General features: G+C 35.4%; 1 protein-coding gene across 8 annotated transcripts in view; it reads left to right on the top strand.

Annotated features, from left to right (window-relative positions):
* Positions 1-223: 223 nt before the first annotated feature.
* Positions 224-15,717, top strand: part of UBR2 (ubiquitin protein ligase E3 component n-recognin 2) — a 73,900-nt gene continuing 58,406 nt past the window's right edge. For 2 of the 8 annotated variants that reach the window (XM_058165265.1, XM_058165260.1), the window contains exons 1-6: positions 1,168-1,718; positions 7,853-8,112; positions 9,823-9,901; positions 10,888-11,001; positions 13,420-13,550; positions 14,516-14,654. In XM_058165265.1, the coding sequence (XP_058021248.1) occupies positions 1,641-1,718; positions 7,853-8,112; positions 9,823-9,901; positions 10,888-11,001; positions 13,420-13,550; positions 14,516-14,654 (801 nt within the window). In that variant the 5' untranslated portion in view covers positions 1,168-1,640. Of the gene's footprint in view, positions 357-909; positions 1,062-1,167; positions 1,719-4,241; positions 4,359-5,043; positions 5,191-7,852; positions 8,113-9,822; positions 9,902-10,887; positions 11,002-13,419; positions 13,551-14,515; positions 14,655-15,717 lie in introns of those variants that run through there. The other 6 variants (XM_058165258.1, XM_058165259.1, XM_058165261.1 and 3 more) reach the window with 5 other exon arrangements.

Below are 15,717 nucleotides of genomic sequence, written 5' to 3'. Positions count from 1 at the left end.
TATTCCACCCCTCTTCAACTAATTTAGTCTTTATCATTTTACGTCATGATACATTTATACCTTTTACTCAGATTAACTAGCCTACCTTCCTGAAGCTCAAGGTATGTAGGCACATACTCTCAGCTCTTCCCTTATGTGCTTTCTTTGCAGGTGTTAACATTGTCATTGCATCAATCAATTCCAAGTTGTTATTCAGTATTGGGCGAAACTAGGGATCTCTTTGTTTCTTCTTCAACCTTTTACAAAATGCAAGTACTAGCAAAAGAGAAATCTCTTGGACAGGTGACTCAGCTTTCCAGCAGATAATCGTGATAGCTGAAGTCTCACTGAGGTGATCCTGCACTCCTGAGAACTTGGTAAGTTAATTTAGAAATATATTTCAGGTACAACGTAGAAATCTCTCACAACTATACCACTGTTCTTTTTAACTCCCTTTAATTTTACCCAGATTCTTTTAGCAATTTTCTGGAAGGAAAAAATGTACATGAATAAAGTCTCCTAGACATCTATCATTCCTATATAAGCATTACATTATTTATATTCTGCCTTAGTATAGATACATAAAAATAAATCATGTAGGTCGTAATACACAGTAATATGTGATGCTTATGTAATTCTGCAGGTCCCTACTTAAAATACTTGTACGCTGCTGCCCCCTACAGGATAAATTAGAAAACTGCTATTTTCATATGTAATAAGATAGCAAAAATCGGTGATGCGCAAGAACGCAAAGAAGAAAAAGACTTAAGGGGCAAACAGCTCCAAATAGATCTAGCCTATCAACTTGTGATGACATAGAATATCTTGAAAAAGGGCGTGCTGAATAATTGGCCAAGTGTTCTAGAAGCGCCATATGTTATTGCGTAATATAAAATGTAGCAGAACTTGAGTTCCCCATTTTATACATCTAACAGTAACAGAGTTGGAAGGTAGCTTGGAGGTCATCTAGTCCAACCCCCTTTCTCACGCAGAAGATCTGTTTTAGGGATTCGAACCACCGACCTTTCCGATCGACAAGCTGAGTGTCTTAGCCACTGAGCCACCTAGTCAGAAGCGCAAAGGTACTTCCATTTGTTATTCTCGAATATACTCCTCTGTTTGAAAAAGGAGGACAGGAAGCCTTGGAAGCCGCTCCGAAGCGGGAGCTGCATGGGGCGGGAACAGCACTAATTTGCCCAAGGCAACTTGACATCTGGGCTACGTACGTTACACGGGACCGGTTGAAAGTGGGAAGACGTCACCTCCCTGAATGACAGAGCAGCTTTCATTCAGCTTGCACCGCTGAATCTGGGGCTGCGAAAATCCGGACGGCGCCCAGGTGTCAGCACGAAAGCCGCGGCCGTCCGAAGTTTCGCAGCCCTTTTATCACATCGCCGTGCCTTCCTTCCACCAGAGCAACTACATCTCCCGAAGTGCCCCGCGCGATCCTAAAATGGATGCCCTTCCGGCAGGGAGGCGACACTAAGAACAAGGGTGATTCCCCCGAGCTGGAGGGCGTCTGAAGTAGGAACGGAATCGAAGTGGGAGAGCTAAACGGAAACGGGCTCTCCTGACAAGAGGGGCTGGCAGGGGCCGGTTCCGGGTGTCACTTACTTGGCGACGGAGGTGGAAGTGGGGTGGGGGGGGGAAAGGAGAAGAAGATGGCGTCCGACATGGAGACAGAAGTGCAGGCCCTTGACAGAAGCTTGCTGGAATGTTCCACCGAGGAGATTGCCCGGGTAAGGCCCCCCTCCCTTCTCCAGAAAACAGCGGGCGGAACCTGCCTCCGCCGCGGGTTCTCCCAAGCGACGCGGAGAAGCGAAAAACGGTCGGAGACGCTTAAGACAGGTGGTCTCGGAACCGGGTTGAAAGCAAAAGGATGGTGGTAGATGAGCGCCCGAAAGGAATTGGGCTGGCTGTCAGGCCTGGTGGTTAGAAGAAATAGGCCGGGGGGGTGGGGAAATCTGTCTGTCTGTCTGTCCTGGAAACGGGAGATCCAGGGAGCTTCTGAGCGTGAACAGCTCGCAGCGAGAGAGGGATTCAGTAGATAGGTGGCAGAAAAGAGGGCTGTATTCCTAACCATCAAGGAAGAGAAGCGGTGACTTCTGCCTTTGGGAAGAGAATGAGGAGGCAAAATTGGTTATGAAAAGAGACGGTTTGGAGGATGGAGGGAGAAGGTTGGCGTTGATTTTTGCTAGGGAGGTAAAAAAAAAAACAAAATAAAATCATTGGGTGAACCTAGGCAGTGCTCAGTATATCCTAAGTCAGGGGTCTCCAACCTGGCCACTTTAAGCCTGGAGGACTTCAACTCCCAGAATTCTAGGTTACTAATAAGTTAGTAACCCAGTTGTTAAGTGAATCTGGCTTCCCCATTGATTTTGCTTGTCAAAAGGTTGCAAAAGGTGATTCCATGACCTTGGTACAGAGCAACAGTCATAAGTAGGAACCAGTTGCCAAACACCTGACTTTTGATAACATGATCATGGGAATAATACAAAGGTTGTAAGTGTGAGACATGGTCATAAGTCACTTTTTTCAGTGCTGTTGTAACTTTAAACAGTCACTAAATGAACTGTTGTAAGTAAAGGACTATCTGTAGTGCTATAATGTATGGGCAAATAAATAAAATTCTGCCCTTCCTTAATTTGCTTATATGTATATGGGTATTATTTTTGATATCAGTCTTTTAAACCATAATTAATCAAGAAGATTTTTATTTTTAAAATAATCAAGAGTTGGTGAATTCTGTCTTGGTTGCCTCATAATTTACTTATTGAGGCATCTGATTCCAGTTTATTCAGAGTTAAATAAATTCAGCTGTTTGTAAAGGTAATGTTTTAAATATTAGAAATGCTGATTATTATGTATATACGTGTGTGTGTAGAGAGAGAGAGAGAGAGAGAGAAGAAAGAGACGGGGAGAGAGAGAGAGAGGGAGGGAGGGAGAGAGAGGGGGGGTTGATTTTCTATATGGTCATAGTCAGATGAATCCTGTTTGCACTGTATCTGTTAGAATACTTTTTTTTAATTTCATTTTGTCACAACAGTATACACAAACATCAACATAAGAAAATCAACACATTATAAAAGAAAAATATATATATAAGCAAAAGTATGCAACAACCATTTTAATTTGTTATAACGAAAGGGAACAATAGGACAGGAAAGGTAGGCACATTTGTGCTCTTATGCATGCCCTTATTGTCCTCTTAGGAATGGGGTGAGGTCAATAGTAGACAGTTTTTGGTTGAAGATTTTGGGATTTTGAGTAGAGACTATAGAGTCTGGTAATGAGTCCAAGCGTTAACAACTCTGTTAAAGAAGTCATATTTTCTGCAATCAAGTTGAAGCGGTTGACATTAAGTTTGAATCTATTGTTTGCTCTTGTATTATTGCGATTGAAGCTGAAGTAGTCTTTTACAGGAAGGATATTGCAATAGATGATTATGTGTGTTAAACACAGGTCATGTCGAAGTCGGCAGAGTTTTCTAATCCCAGGATTTCAAGTCTGGTGGCATAAGGTATTTTGTTGTTTTCGGAGGAGCGAAGAACTCTTCTAGTAAAATATTTCTGGACACGTTCGATTGTATTTATGTCAGAGATGTGGTATGGGTTCCAGACAGATGAGCTGTATTCAAGAATAGGTCTGGCAAATGTTTTGTATGCTCTGGTTAGTAGTGTAGAGTATTTGGAAAAGAAGCTGCATAAGATTAGGTTTACAACTCTTAGAGCCTTTATTGCTATGTAGTTGCAGTGGGCTTTGGCATTTAGGTCATTTGATATGAAAACTCCAAGGTCTTTGACAGGGTGGGGGTCGTCAGTAAGGTAATGTCCATCAAGCTTGTACTTGTTGTTTGGGTTCTTTTTTCCAATATGTAAGACAGAGCATTTGCTGGTTGAGATTTGGAGTTGCCAAGTTTTAGACCAATCGGATACAAAGTCAAGGTCTTCTTGGAGGGTAGAAGTATTGTTAGTGGTATTGAATAGTTTGACATCATCAGCAAAGAGAACACAATAACTTGAGATAAGGTCACAGAGATCATTTATGTATAGTATGAAGAGTACTTGTGGAAACTCTTACTCATTTTTTATAGCGACCAATCAATATTGTTTATTGTTCCTCTAGGATACAAATATTAAATAATATATGATTGAATATGTGTTTGAAATTTTATTAACATGAAAACATGAAAGTATGAACTAAAGTGTGGGGGGGCGTGGCCATGACCGTGGTGGGGTAAGGACCTTTCCTTCACTTCACAGGGCTTATTAATGAAGATTTATGAGGATTTATGCTGTTTGGAATGCACCGTTATGGATGAAAGTTAATAAATCATGAAGTGAAAGTGTTAACAGCCCAGCAGACTGAATTTAAAACTGGTAGGTCATCTGAAACTGCTTGAATTAAGGAGTTTTTACAGCGTGGGGGTGACCGAGCCGACTGGCAGACACGATAAGTTTGGAATAAATCGTTGTCTTTTGCTTTTCCTATTATAACTATCGTGTTCTGTGTTTTATTGCTGAGGCCAAGGAGTGAATATTAAAGACTGAATTTGTTAATGAGAAGAATTTAACTGAAGAGTAAATCGATCTTTGTGTTGGACTGACCGGCAGCAATAGGATTTTACTGGGCGGACAATTTTTTTTTTTTTTATTTTGACAGGAAATTAATAGCTTGTTTATATCACAGATAACAAAAAAAAGGACTTTTTTGAAGTAGTTGGAACGAAGCAGTAAATTTCTTATATATTTTTTTCTTTTTTCTTTCTCCTTTGCTGACGTGGAGAAAAAATGGCGCTGATTATTGTTTAAAAGCTGTGAGGTATCTGTGTTTCTTTGTGGAGTGACTATGAGTCACAAGCTACTGAGAGATAACGAGTGCAAATAAGCCACTTCGCTTCAATTAAAAGACTGCCGTCCCTTGATCTTCATTAAGACCCTCTGTAAAATTGGTTTGAAATACTAGCTTGGAAAAAAATTTTTAAGATTTTTTAAAATGACTCAACAACTTTCAGAAACGCAGCAACTTGCTGCAGCTTTAAATAAAATTGGGGAAAAAATAGCAGGACTATCAGAGCGCATGGATAATATGACATTGGAAATGACATCGGAAATGAAAAAGATGAAACAAGAAATGAATGAAAATTTTGCAAAGCAAAGAGAGGAAATGACAATTATTAAAGATGAAATGGAGCAGATCCATGTACATGAGGTAAAAGTGGATCAGCAAATTGGTGAAATATTTTATAAAAATGAGCAGCAAGATAGGACTTATTCTAAATAATGTACAGCATTTCAATATTACATTAACATAAAGCTGACACATATTTTAAAAATGTGTTTTCTGATATATTAATTTTTAAAAAGCATTAGGTATAGGATTACAATGGGATAGCTCAGTTTTCTTGAAATGTATTCTGTAGTTGCTCTTACAGACTTTTGAATGCTTTTATAGCTTTACCTCAGTTTTAAAAAGTGTTAGGTGTCTGGTATGTATTATCTAAAAGAAAATGAGGACTTGGCATGTTTTTAAGAAGATTTCTCTCATGCTACATATGCAATAATTTTTTCCCCTATAGTCAAGAATTGCGTATTACTCATGCATGTTTGTGTGCATTTGCATACACACACACACACACACACACACACAAACACACGGAGGGGCAGCCAAAGACTGTAAAAAGCACAGTGGTCATATGGTAATATTAGCGGAGTTGGGAAGGCTAGAATATTCAGTCATTTTTAAATGTTATTTTGGAATTATATTTTAATAATTATATTAATATTCAGAAGATTTACAAACTGATTCCATTAGTCTGAATTTCCTGTTAAAACCTAGTGAGAAATCATCCTGCTGTTATTACTAAAATTTGCCAACATTTGAGGATAAAAAGGAACTTAGACTAGTTGCAGCCTTTTCTTGGTACTAAGACAAATCCAGTTTATTTTATGACTGAACAAGAATCTTTTTGATTATATAATTATTATATAAAAAGAGAATCTGAATTTGGCAAAACATAGTAGAGGAGAGCTGTGTATATAAATAAAAAATAAAGTTAAAATAAAGTACCAAAATATCCATACATCAGTTAGAATATTCAAAAAATCATGTTCTGTAATTAGATAGGATGAGATTGTAATAAATGTACTTAGACTGAAATATCAGCATTTTTTTATGAATGTAAGTCACTGTAATTCATCCTATCTCAATTATACAAAAGTTGCAATGTTATGTTACTGAAAGATCAAAGAGTGACAGCAGCATTATTTTTGTGTTTATCATGATATTCCATAACTTGGTGCTTTATCCTGTTATCCTTTGGATTTTTGGATTTCTCTGAAGTAGTTCACAAGCAGAAACATAGGCAAGGTACACTATTTTATTTTATTAGCATAGAAAGAATAGAATTAATGAGCTGGAAGGGACCTTGGAGGTCTTCTAGTGCAGCCCACTGCTCAAGCAAGAGTACCTATACCATTTTATATACCGGTAAGTCACTGTCTAGACTCTTCTTAAAAACATCTGGTAATGGAATACCCACGATTTCTGGAGGCAAGCTGTTCCACTGGTTAATTGTCCTCACTGTTAGGAAGTTTCTTCTTAATTCCAGGTTGCTGTTACTTTGATTAGTTTCCGAACCATTGTTTTTTGTCCTGGTCTCCAGTGCTTTGGAGAATAATTTGACCCCCTCTTCTTTGTGGCAGTCCCTCAAGTACTGGAATAGTGCTATCATATCACCCCTATTTCTTCTTTTCTTTAGACTAGCCAAATCCAAATCCTGCAACTGTTCTCCATATGTTTTAGTCTCCAAGCCTTCAATCATCTTAGTTGCTCTTCTCTGAACTTTTTCCAAAGTCTCAACATCTTTTTTGTAGTATGGTGACCAAAGTTTGTTGCAGTAGTCCAGGTGTGGTCCTATTAGGGTTTTATAAAGCAGTACTAATATTTCACATGATCTTGATTCTATGCCTCTGTTTATACAACCCAGGATTATATTATATTTTTTTTGGCAGCTGCTGCACACTGTTGACTCATATTCAAGTGATCATCCACTGAGACTCCATTCCTTTCTCTTACCGTATTTACATTTTTATTCTTCTTTCTTATATATTCAAGATAAATGCCTTTATAGGAGAAGGGTAAGGGTGATGAACTTGCACAATTTTAAAAGGTTTAAAATAGTTTTACTGGGCATCTATCAGCTACTAATTTGTATGGTTGATCTGTGGCAGAGCAATATTTTTTGTTTACAGACTATTTTAGTTGCAATAAAAAAAATAGGAAAAGGTCCAGATGTAAGTTTTGAGAATCTTTTGATTTTGAGCATATAATATTGGAAAATATCTGATGAAAATGTCTGCGAGTTACATATATGATCATCATCATTATGACCAGCTTGTGACTAGCTCCAAAGACATATGAGTAGCTGCTAAAAGATAGGAAGCATTTACAGAAATGTTGGAGTACCTGGTAATTATCTTGATCTATTAAGGCAATTCTTATGCATTTCTGCTTGTAGCTTTATGATAGATTTAACAAGTTTTGTTAAATCCTTAGGAAGATTAAAAAAATAAATCTGAATTCCTTTTGCTTCAGATTTCTGCTTTTAAACAACATTTATACATTGTATGCAATTTAAGATAAACACTTTGACATTCTTGAAATACAAGAATGTACATAGGTGAGGTGATAACAACTTATGGGTGTACTGAGCACTTCACTATGTTCAAAATGTTCCTTTGAATTTTGACCATTAAAGTCAGCTTTAATGTTAAGTTTAACATTTTACAATCCATCAGTAGCTTTTATTACTAAAACTTTTGGGTTGCTGTATCTTATTTTAATGTTATATTCTTTCACTTTTTTCTTGAAGAACTGGCTACAAGCATCTGATCTTCCTAAAGAAATATACAAGCACCTAGCCTGTTATGTGCCCCAAATTTACTGCAGGGGTCCCAATCCAGCTCCTGAAAGAGAAGATATGCTTGCACAACACGTTCTTCTGGGCCCAATGGAATGGTATCTTTGTGGTGAAGATCCTACTTACGGCTTTCAAAAACTTGAGCAAGCAAACAAACCTTCACATCTTTGTGGCCGGGTTTTTAAAGTTGGAGAACCTACCTATTCTTGCAGGTAACTACTAATTTATTTTAAATTGTCCTTTAAAATTATCATGTTTACATTGGTATGTTACTAAAATCAGATAAGTGGTTTGTCATGTGTAATATTGTAATATTATTGAAACCATCCTGATGGTATCTTGATAATTAGAGAAGAAATCATTGGTATTCTATTAAAATTGCATTTTGGAATCTAATAACTATTAGTGGTAAGCACTATGAAAATGGTAATAAAAATTAGATCAAATAATAATTTTTTATATTGTGCTTCATGGAACATAGAATCTTACATCCTTTTTTAATAAACCTTCTGACTCATGAGATTCTATGACTGTCAGTGTAGAAGGAGCTAACATTTTCTATTGTTTTAAACTCATTTTAACATGAAAAGAAATTAATTACAGGTTTAAAAGCAGTTGTCACCCTACAGGAACAGAATATTTTTATCAGTTAGATAAATAATGGCATGTGTCATTGAGTTCCCAAAATATTCTATAGAAACAGGTAACTGTGGCTTATGGAATGTAATTTGTCCAAAATGTTAAACAGATATTGAATTTTGGAAGTAGTGGTGGAATCAGGACCAAAAAGACCAAATAACAATGCATAGTTGAATATAGGGTATGATAAATCAAATCAAATGTTAGATTATTCAGAAGTTTGTAAAACTTCTTCATAAGTTTGTCCAGAACAGTAAAATATATGGCAGGGGTGTCAAACTCGTAGCCCGCACGTGACCAGATGCATCACGTGCTGGTCCTGCTCCCGCCCAGTTTAGCGAAGGGGGGAAAAGTCCCGATACATCACTTGACGATGCCGTGATGGCGCTCATCCCTAATGACGACCTTGATGGTATAATAATAACTTTTAATGGTTTTAAGAAATTGCTATAGGTTTGGAAAACTCAAAGTCATTCATATAATGATAATATTTCAGGAGTTTTAGGTAACATCCAGGCCAAATTGAAATTCAAGAAATGTTTTTAATTGCATACAGTATGTGTCATTTTCTAGTTTCACAGAGTTTAAACTCTTCGTGTAATAAACATCTTATTTAAAGTATTTCAGGTAGTCCTTGACTTATGACCATTTCTTTAGTGACAATTCGAAGTTACAACAGCACTGAAAAATTGACTTACGACCATTTTTCACAATTACAACTTGCCACATCCCGTGGTCTTGTGGTCAAAATTTGGACACTTGACAATATATTTATGATGGTTGCAGTGTCCCAGGGTCATGTGATCACATTTTACGACCCTTTGGTAAGCAAAGTCAGATTCAGTTAACTGTGTTACTACTATTAACAACTTAATTGTGGCAAGAAAGGTTATAAAATGGGGCAAAATTGACTTAACAATTGTCTTACTTAGCAGTGGAAATTGTTGGGCTCAATTTTGGTCATAATTTGTAATATTTTATGTTTTTTTAAAAATTGATTTGTCATTACCTAAAATATTGTCTATTTCACAAGTTACTGTCTTTTTTCATAATTTCATGATATACATAGATGACTGAAGGACAAAAATCATTAGTGCAAATATACATTCAGTATGTCTAACCCCCCTCTCCTCATTTTTTCTCCTTTACTCCCATTTTATTACCCTTAGCTAATGAACAGGATTTCCATGCATATAGAATGGCCTGAATTAGTTCCATTGTATTTATTTTCTTGAGCATTTGAAGTATCTTTGTGCATTTCCTTTTCTTTTTTCCTCCATCAGAGACTGTGCAGTTGATTCAACTTGTGTATTATGCATGGAATGCTTTCTGGGAAGTGTTCACAGGGAGCATCGATATAGGGTTAGTAAGTTTGTCTATTACTTTAGTGCTTTTTTTACTTTGAGTTTATGCTTTATAGGGCTGTGCAAATCATTGCTAGACATTACCAATAAAACCAAAAAAATACTACCCCAAATACATTGAAATACTTGTGACTTCCAAAAGGCTCACTGAGGCTATTTTGAAAAATAGAAGTGTGTAGTATTTGGGTCTGAAAAGTGCAAGGATCATGCATGACCACCTTCACTGTATCTACCATAAGCTGCTTTTTAAAAAAGCTGTTGCTACATGCAAGGCATGAGAAAGGTGGCATTCTTTTAAAGAGTAAATAGATATAATGAGGGTGCCCCTGCCAGATCTGAAAAATCCTTTTGCACGTCAGATTCAAATTCTGCACATCTGTCAAAGCCCTTCTGAGATCATCGACATATAATGCTCATACAGTGAAGACATTTCTACGAGTACTTCTGTTTTGCTTTGCTGTCAGTTGTGGCAAAAATGTCTTCTGGAATCTATCTACAGTTGACCTGAGAAGGCCCCTTAAATAACTGAGCAGAACTTTCTGGAGGACACTGCTGCCTCAGTGTTTCAAGACGTGGTACTTAACTTGTGATACTGTGTGACTAAACAGTCCTCCAACAAATAATTTGTCCAGCTATTGTGTCATAATTCATAATTTCAGCAAATTAACTAGAAATTGGGTGGGACTCAATACTGCCTTGCTTAGCAATCGAAATTCTGGTCCCAATTGTAGTCATAAGAACGACCATTAATGTGAAGAAAATGGGCAGGAAAGATCCCATCCCCCTCTTTCCCATAACATTAATTCATTCTGCTCCATGAATTTAAGCTTGGATTTTTCATACAGCAGTTATCTTTTAATTCTTCTCTAGGGAATGATAGGGCTAAGGAACTGTAAATAGTTATTAATTTTCGAACCAATGTTTATTTGTGTTTTCATTTGACCAGTATTTTTCCATTCTTGCACATTTTAAATAATACTTTAGATGACAACTTCAGGTGGAGGTGGGTTCTGTGACTGTGGTGACACTGAAGCTTGGAAAGAAGGTTCTTACTGCCAGAAGCATGAACACAGTACTTCAGAAACAGAGGAGGATGAGGTAACAAGATGTGTCATCTAAATTGCAGTATGTGATGCTGAGATATTGGGTGGAATTAAGAAGATAGTAAAATTTTAGACTATACTACCTTGGCTTACTTGTCATAGAGATTCATTACTTAATCTCGTATGGACAAATAATTTTATTCAACAGATTTTTGGGTTTTTTGGAGGGGATGACTTTTTAATAATAATTTTAGTAAACATTTCAATTAAAAAAGTTTTACAAATTGAAAAAGAAAAAAGAAAAAGTGTACAGAAAATAAAATAAATAGGAAAATAGGAAAGAAAAAAAAATAAGGATATAGTAGAGTAAAAGAAAACAAATATGCAAAGAAATGACTTCCTCCTTCATCATAAGTGTAAACAATTTTAAAAACTTATCACCTTCTCTTAAAATATAACTAATGATTTTTTCTCCATATCCCATCTCTTATCTATAAACAAATCAATAAAACCTCACCATTTCAGTTCTGGGGTCAGCAAAAGTCCAGTAACGGTTACCAGAGAAAATATCTATTTTAACCTTGATCAAATAAATCTACATTACATTCCTCCCTTTTTACTTTTAATAATTTTATCCATACTCTCTTCAAATAATTTCATAGAACTTGATTTCTTTAAGTTTTTTCTTTTTACTTACAAAATCCTTCTAAATTTTAACATGTTTCTTTTGTAAATGCAATATAGGAAAGCTATTCAGGCCTCTTTTGATTTGCCATTTAGAATAGAATAGAATAGAATTTTTTTTATTGGCCAAGTGTGATTGGACACACAAGAAAAAAAAAATGATTTGCCATTTGTATATTTCTTTTAATCATTAATATATCAACCAGTTTAATTTATATACCCAGTGTAGAATCTTTTTCTGTACCATTCTTGTAGCCTATCATTTTTGAATTCACTTTCAAATTATGGCTCAGTTGCACCCTAATCCAGTAAAACTTGTTCATCTTCTATAGCATCTTTTAAAAACATTCTCTAATATGGTAGATGCTCTTAAGGTTAAGATTTACTCTTAAAGTTGGGTCCATTGTTCACAAATATTCTTCAATGTGTCTAGTATCAGAGTATTTTGCTCCAGTCTGTCTTAGGAAGTCAAATTTAACTATACTTCTCATTTAATTGAAAAGTACAAAGAACTAATCTTTAGTTCCCTCTTGTATCCAATTTTCCAAGTCCTATCCTGTTATGTTTTGTTTAAGAATTCAAAACAACAGCATTTTCCACAGGAAGGATTCTTATAATTAATTTCAAAATCTGATATCCAAAAATTAGTCCATTTTTTTAATTTGCCAAAATCAACCTTTTGTTGTTTATTCTAAAAAATTTAAGTCTTTAAACTTGTATTTAAAACTTCTTTCATTAAGGATTGAAGTAAACTCACCCAGTGTTATAAAACCTGTCAATCCAAAGGTTACTACTAGTAGCTGAAAAGCAGTTAAGCAAATTTCTAAAAGTCATTAACAAAAGAGGCTTGATGAACGTTATGCCCATGTAGGCTGCATTACAGCTGTAAGCTTGATTGAAATTCTACAACTCCCAGTGCTCGACTCAAGAGCTGATCACAAAAACCTCTGTTCCTGTAGTCCACTCACGAGGGCAATCTCACAATGTTTCCATTTTCTGGAGATCTGTCTGATCACTGATCTCCACAATTCTGTTGCTGCTCCTTCAGAGGTGTCTAAGTTTACTTTGAAACTTCAGGATAAATTCTTGTTTTTTGTATTTTTAATTTCAGCAGATTCCCCTTTTGTAGAAATGATCCATAATAAGCCTATCTTGGTAAGAGTATACAATTAATGCAGGCCTGTCAAACTGGTGGCCCGGGGGCCAGATATGTCATGCTCAGTTCATTCCCACCCTGACTCTGCAAAGGCAAAAAATGTCATGATACATCACATGATGCAATCAAGTTTGACACCTGTGAATTAATGGAAGCTAGAGAAAGACCAGGGGAAATGTTTGCAAGATTCTTCTATATCATGTCACTACTATGTTTTCATACCTATGAAAAAATTATCCTAATTTCAAAAATCCCAGTTAGTTTAGCTTGAAACATCTGGAAATACACATTGATTAATATGAATCATAAAAATAGTACCAGAGCTGTTTTATTTTGCCTAAGGTAATAGTTGTGTTTCCTTTCTTTCTCTCCCCTATTTTTTATCTGTTTATCTAAATTTTGTTATTAACATATATCTGAATCCTTTTATATCTTATTTAATTCTGAAGGATAGAAAATAAAGAAAGCATAGTGAATGTTATGTAAATATTCAGAAAACCATGAAATGAAATATTCAAATTCATTTGGGTATATTCACAGTCAATATTAATAAGTCCCCAAAGATAATTCCTATAGAATATTATGGTAGAAAATTTCTTGGTATAATAATATTTTTACTTTTTTTTATTTTAGGATCCTGTTGTGCGCTTGCCGGAAGATATGATAACAAAAGCGTATGGTATTTTTGCAGTCGTGTTTCAGTATGCTGTAGATATATTAACATGGGAAAAGGAAAATGAGCTGCCACCAGGTTTAGAAACGGCGTAAGTAGGAAACCAAATTCCAGCATTTGATTCCTGGTTTTACTAAAATATTAAGATTGTTCTTTTAAATAGTAAAAGAAAAATGTATTATACAGGAGTTATTTGTAAAAACGGACTTGAATTGTAGTGACTTCATGAATGGCATGAACTTACCATAAAAGTTTACCATAAATTTTACAATAAAAGACTTCCTGAGTGACTGTGTCCAAACAAACAGATAACCCAATCGAATTCCAGGAAGGTCTTTTCAGCTAGAGTCTGGATTTGATAGCAGTCTTTATGACCTGGCATTGTTTCAATGTCTTTACTATTATTTCTCCCTAATTACCAGCAGTCCCTTGATGTGCCAGCGTCCAGGATTTACCAGCTCTGTTGCTGTTTTTCAAGAATTTACTCTTGAGTCTTGCCAAATTTAGAATTATATTTTATACTATCAGTATATAGAAGAATAAGGCTGGCTTTATCTAGGCTTAAAAGTCAGAATCGGGCTTGGCTAGTAATTTGATGGGAGACCACCCAAGTTTCCTTGGCTGTAAGATAGTGTAAACAGTTTTAAAAAAAAACAGTAGAAAGAAAACAATAGCACTTCTTTATTGTTGGTAGGAAAGTTTAGTCTCTGTACTCAAACCTACATTTTCACTTTTGTCAGTATTTTATTCTGCTTCAGTTTGAACACTGAAGATAGCTAACAGTAAATGAAATGCAGAAACACGTGAATAGCAAAGAGATTTGTCCAGATAAAAAGCCAATGCAATTTGTAATGGGTAAGTGTTTTATTGGTATTGCTATATTATATTAATAATAACAAGCTTTTAATTGTTACCTTAATCAGCAAGTTGTACTTGTTCTTACTGCATACTTTCTATAAAGTACAGAGATTGCAATGAATAATGGAAAAATAATGCCAAAAATATTTTAACTGATTGAAATGACTGACTATATGGTTTGTAATACTGTCTTTACAGCAAGAAAAATGATACTTATTACTGTATGCTTTTTAATGATGAAGTCCACACATATGAGCAAGTTATTTATACACTTCAGAAAGCAGTCAATTGCACACAGAAGGAAGCCATTGGATTTGCAACAACTGTGGATAGAGATGTAAGTAATTTATTTAAGCTTATTAAATTTTTACTTATAAATTTATTAATCTTTATATTATAAGTTCCTTGTTATTGATTAAAGAAAAGTAGAAGAATATGGGAGTGTGACAATTTCCAGAACAATATTAGAGCATGGTTCAGTGCTTCAGTATTTTTTATTAACATCCCATTAATAAAAAAATAAATAATGCAGAGTGTCCCCCTTCTCTTGTGCAGTACAGTATATACTGTACAACCTGGAAGAATTTGTACTAGATGCCTTCCCAGTCTGAGAAATTTTTGCCGTATACCAAGCCATTATAATTGTGATTTGGGGAAAGCAGTTTTTTTTTTTAAAATTTCAGCATACCAAGACATTTGCTTAAGTTTATACTTTATCAAGCACATCAAATGATTTAAAGTGACTTATGAATACACAGCATATCTTTGATCTAGTACAAGTAATCTATACATTTATTATAGCCCCCATTCTACTATCATACTATCATCCAACAATTCTATCCTTTTAACTTATCAATCCCTATCTATATTGGCATGTATTTGTGGTTCCTGGAGAATTCTATAGTTTTATTCATTCTCTTCTTCTATATTTGCACTTTAAACTATGAAATGTATATAATTTTCAAATTACAATCATTTGTTTAGCAAGTGTTTGATGGTGATGAAAACAATGACTTCTGGCAGTCTTTGACTTACCTCGTTGCATCATCCCCATAGTCATGTGATCTGATTTGGGCACTTGGCAACTGGCATGGATTTATACAATAGTTACAATGACCTGGGCTCACATGAGCACAATCTGCAAGCTTCTCATCCAACTTCTGACAGGCAATGTCAATGAGGGAAGCCCTATTTGCTTAATGATGGCATGGTTCACTTAAAGACAATTGTGATTCGCTTAACAAGTGTGGCAAAAGAAGCTATAAAATCAGACACAACTGACTTAAATGACCAGATCACTTAGCAATGGAAGTCCTGGCCCCAATTGTGGTCAAATATTGAAGACTACCCATATATGGATTTATATTGTATATAGAAATACAAGTATTTTCATCACTTTA

This window comes from Ahaetulla prasina, chromosome 1 (assembly GCF_028640845.1).
Source record: "Ahaetulla prasina isolate Xishuangbanna chromosome 1, ASM2864084v1, whole genome shotgun sequence".
In the NCBI taxonomy this organism is placed as follows: domain Eukaryota; kingdom Metazoa; phylum Chordata; class Lepidosauria; order Squamata; family Colubridae; genus Ahaetulla; species Ahaetulla prasina.
The sequence above is the reverse complement of the archived record's forward strand: the minus strand, read 5'-3'. Positions and strand labels throughout refer to the sequence as shown.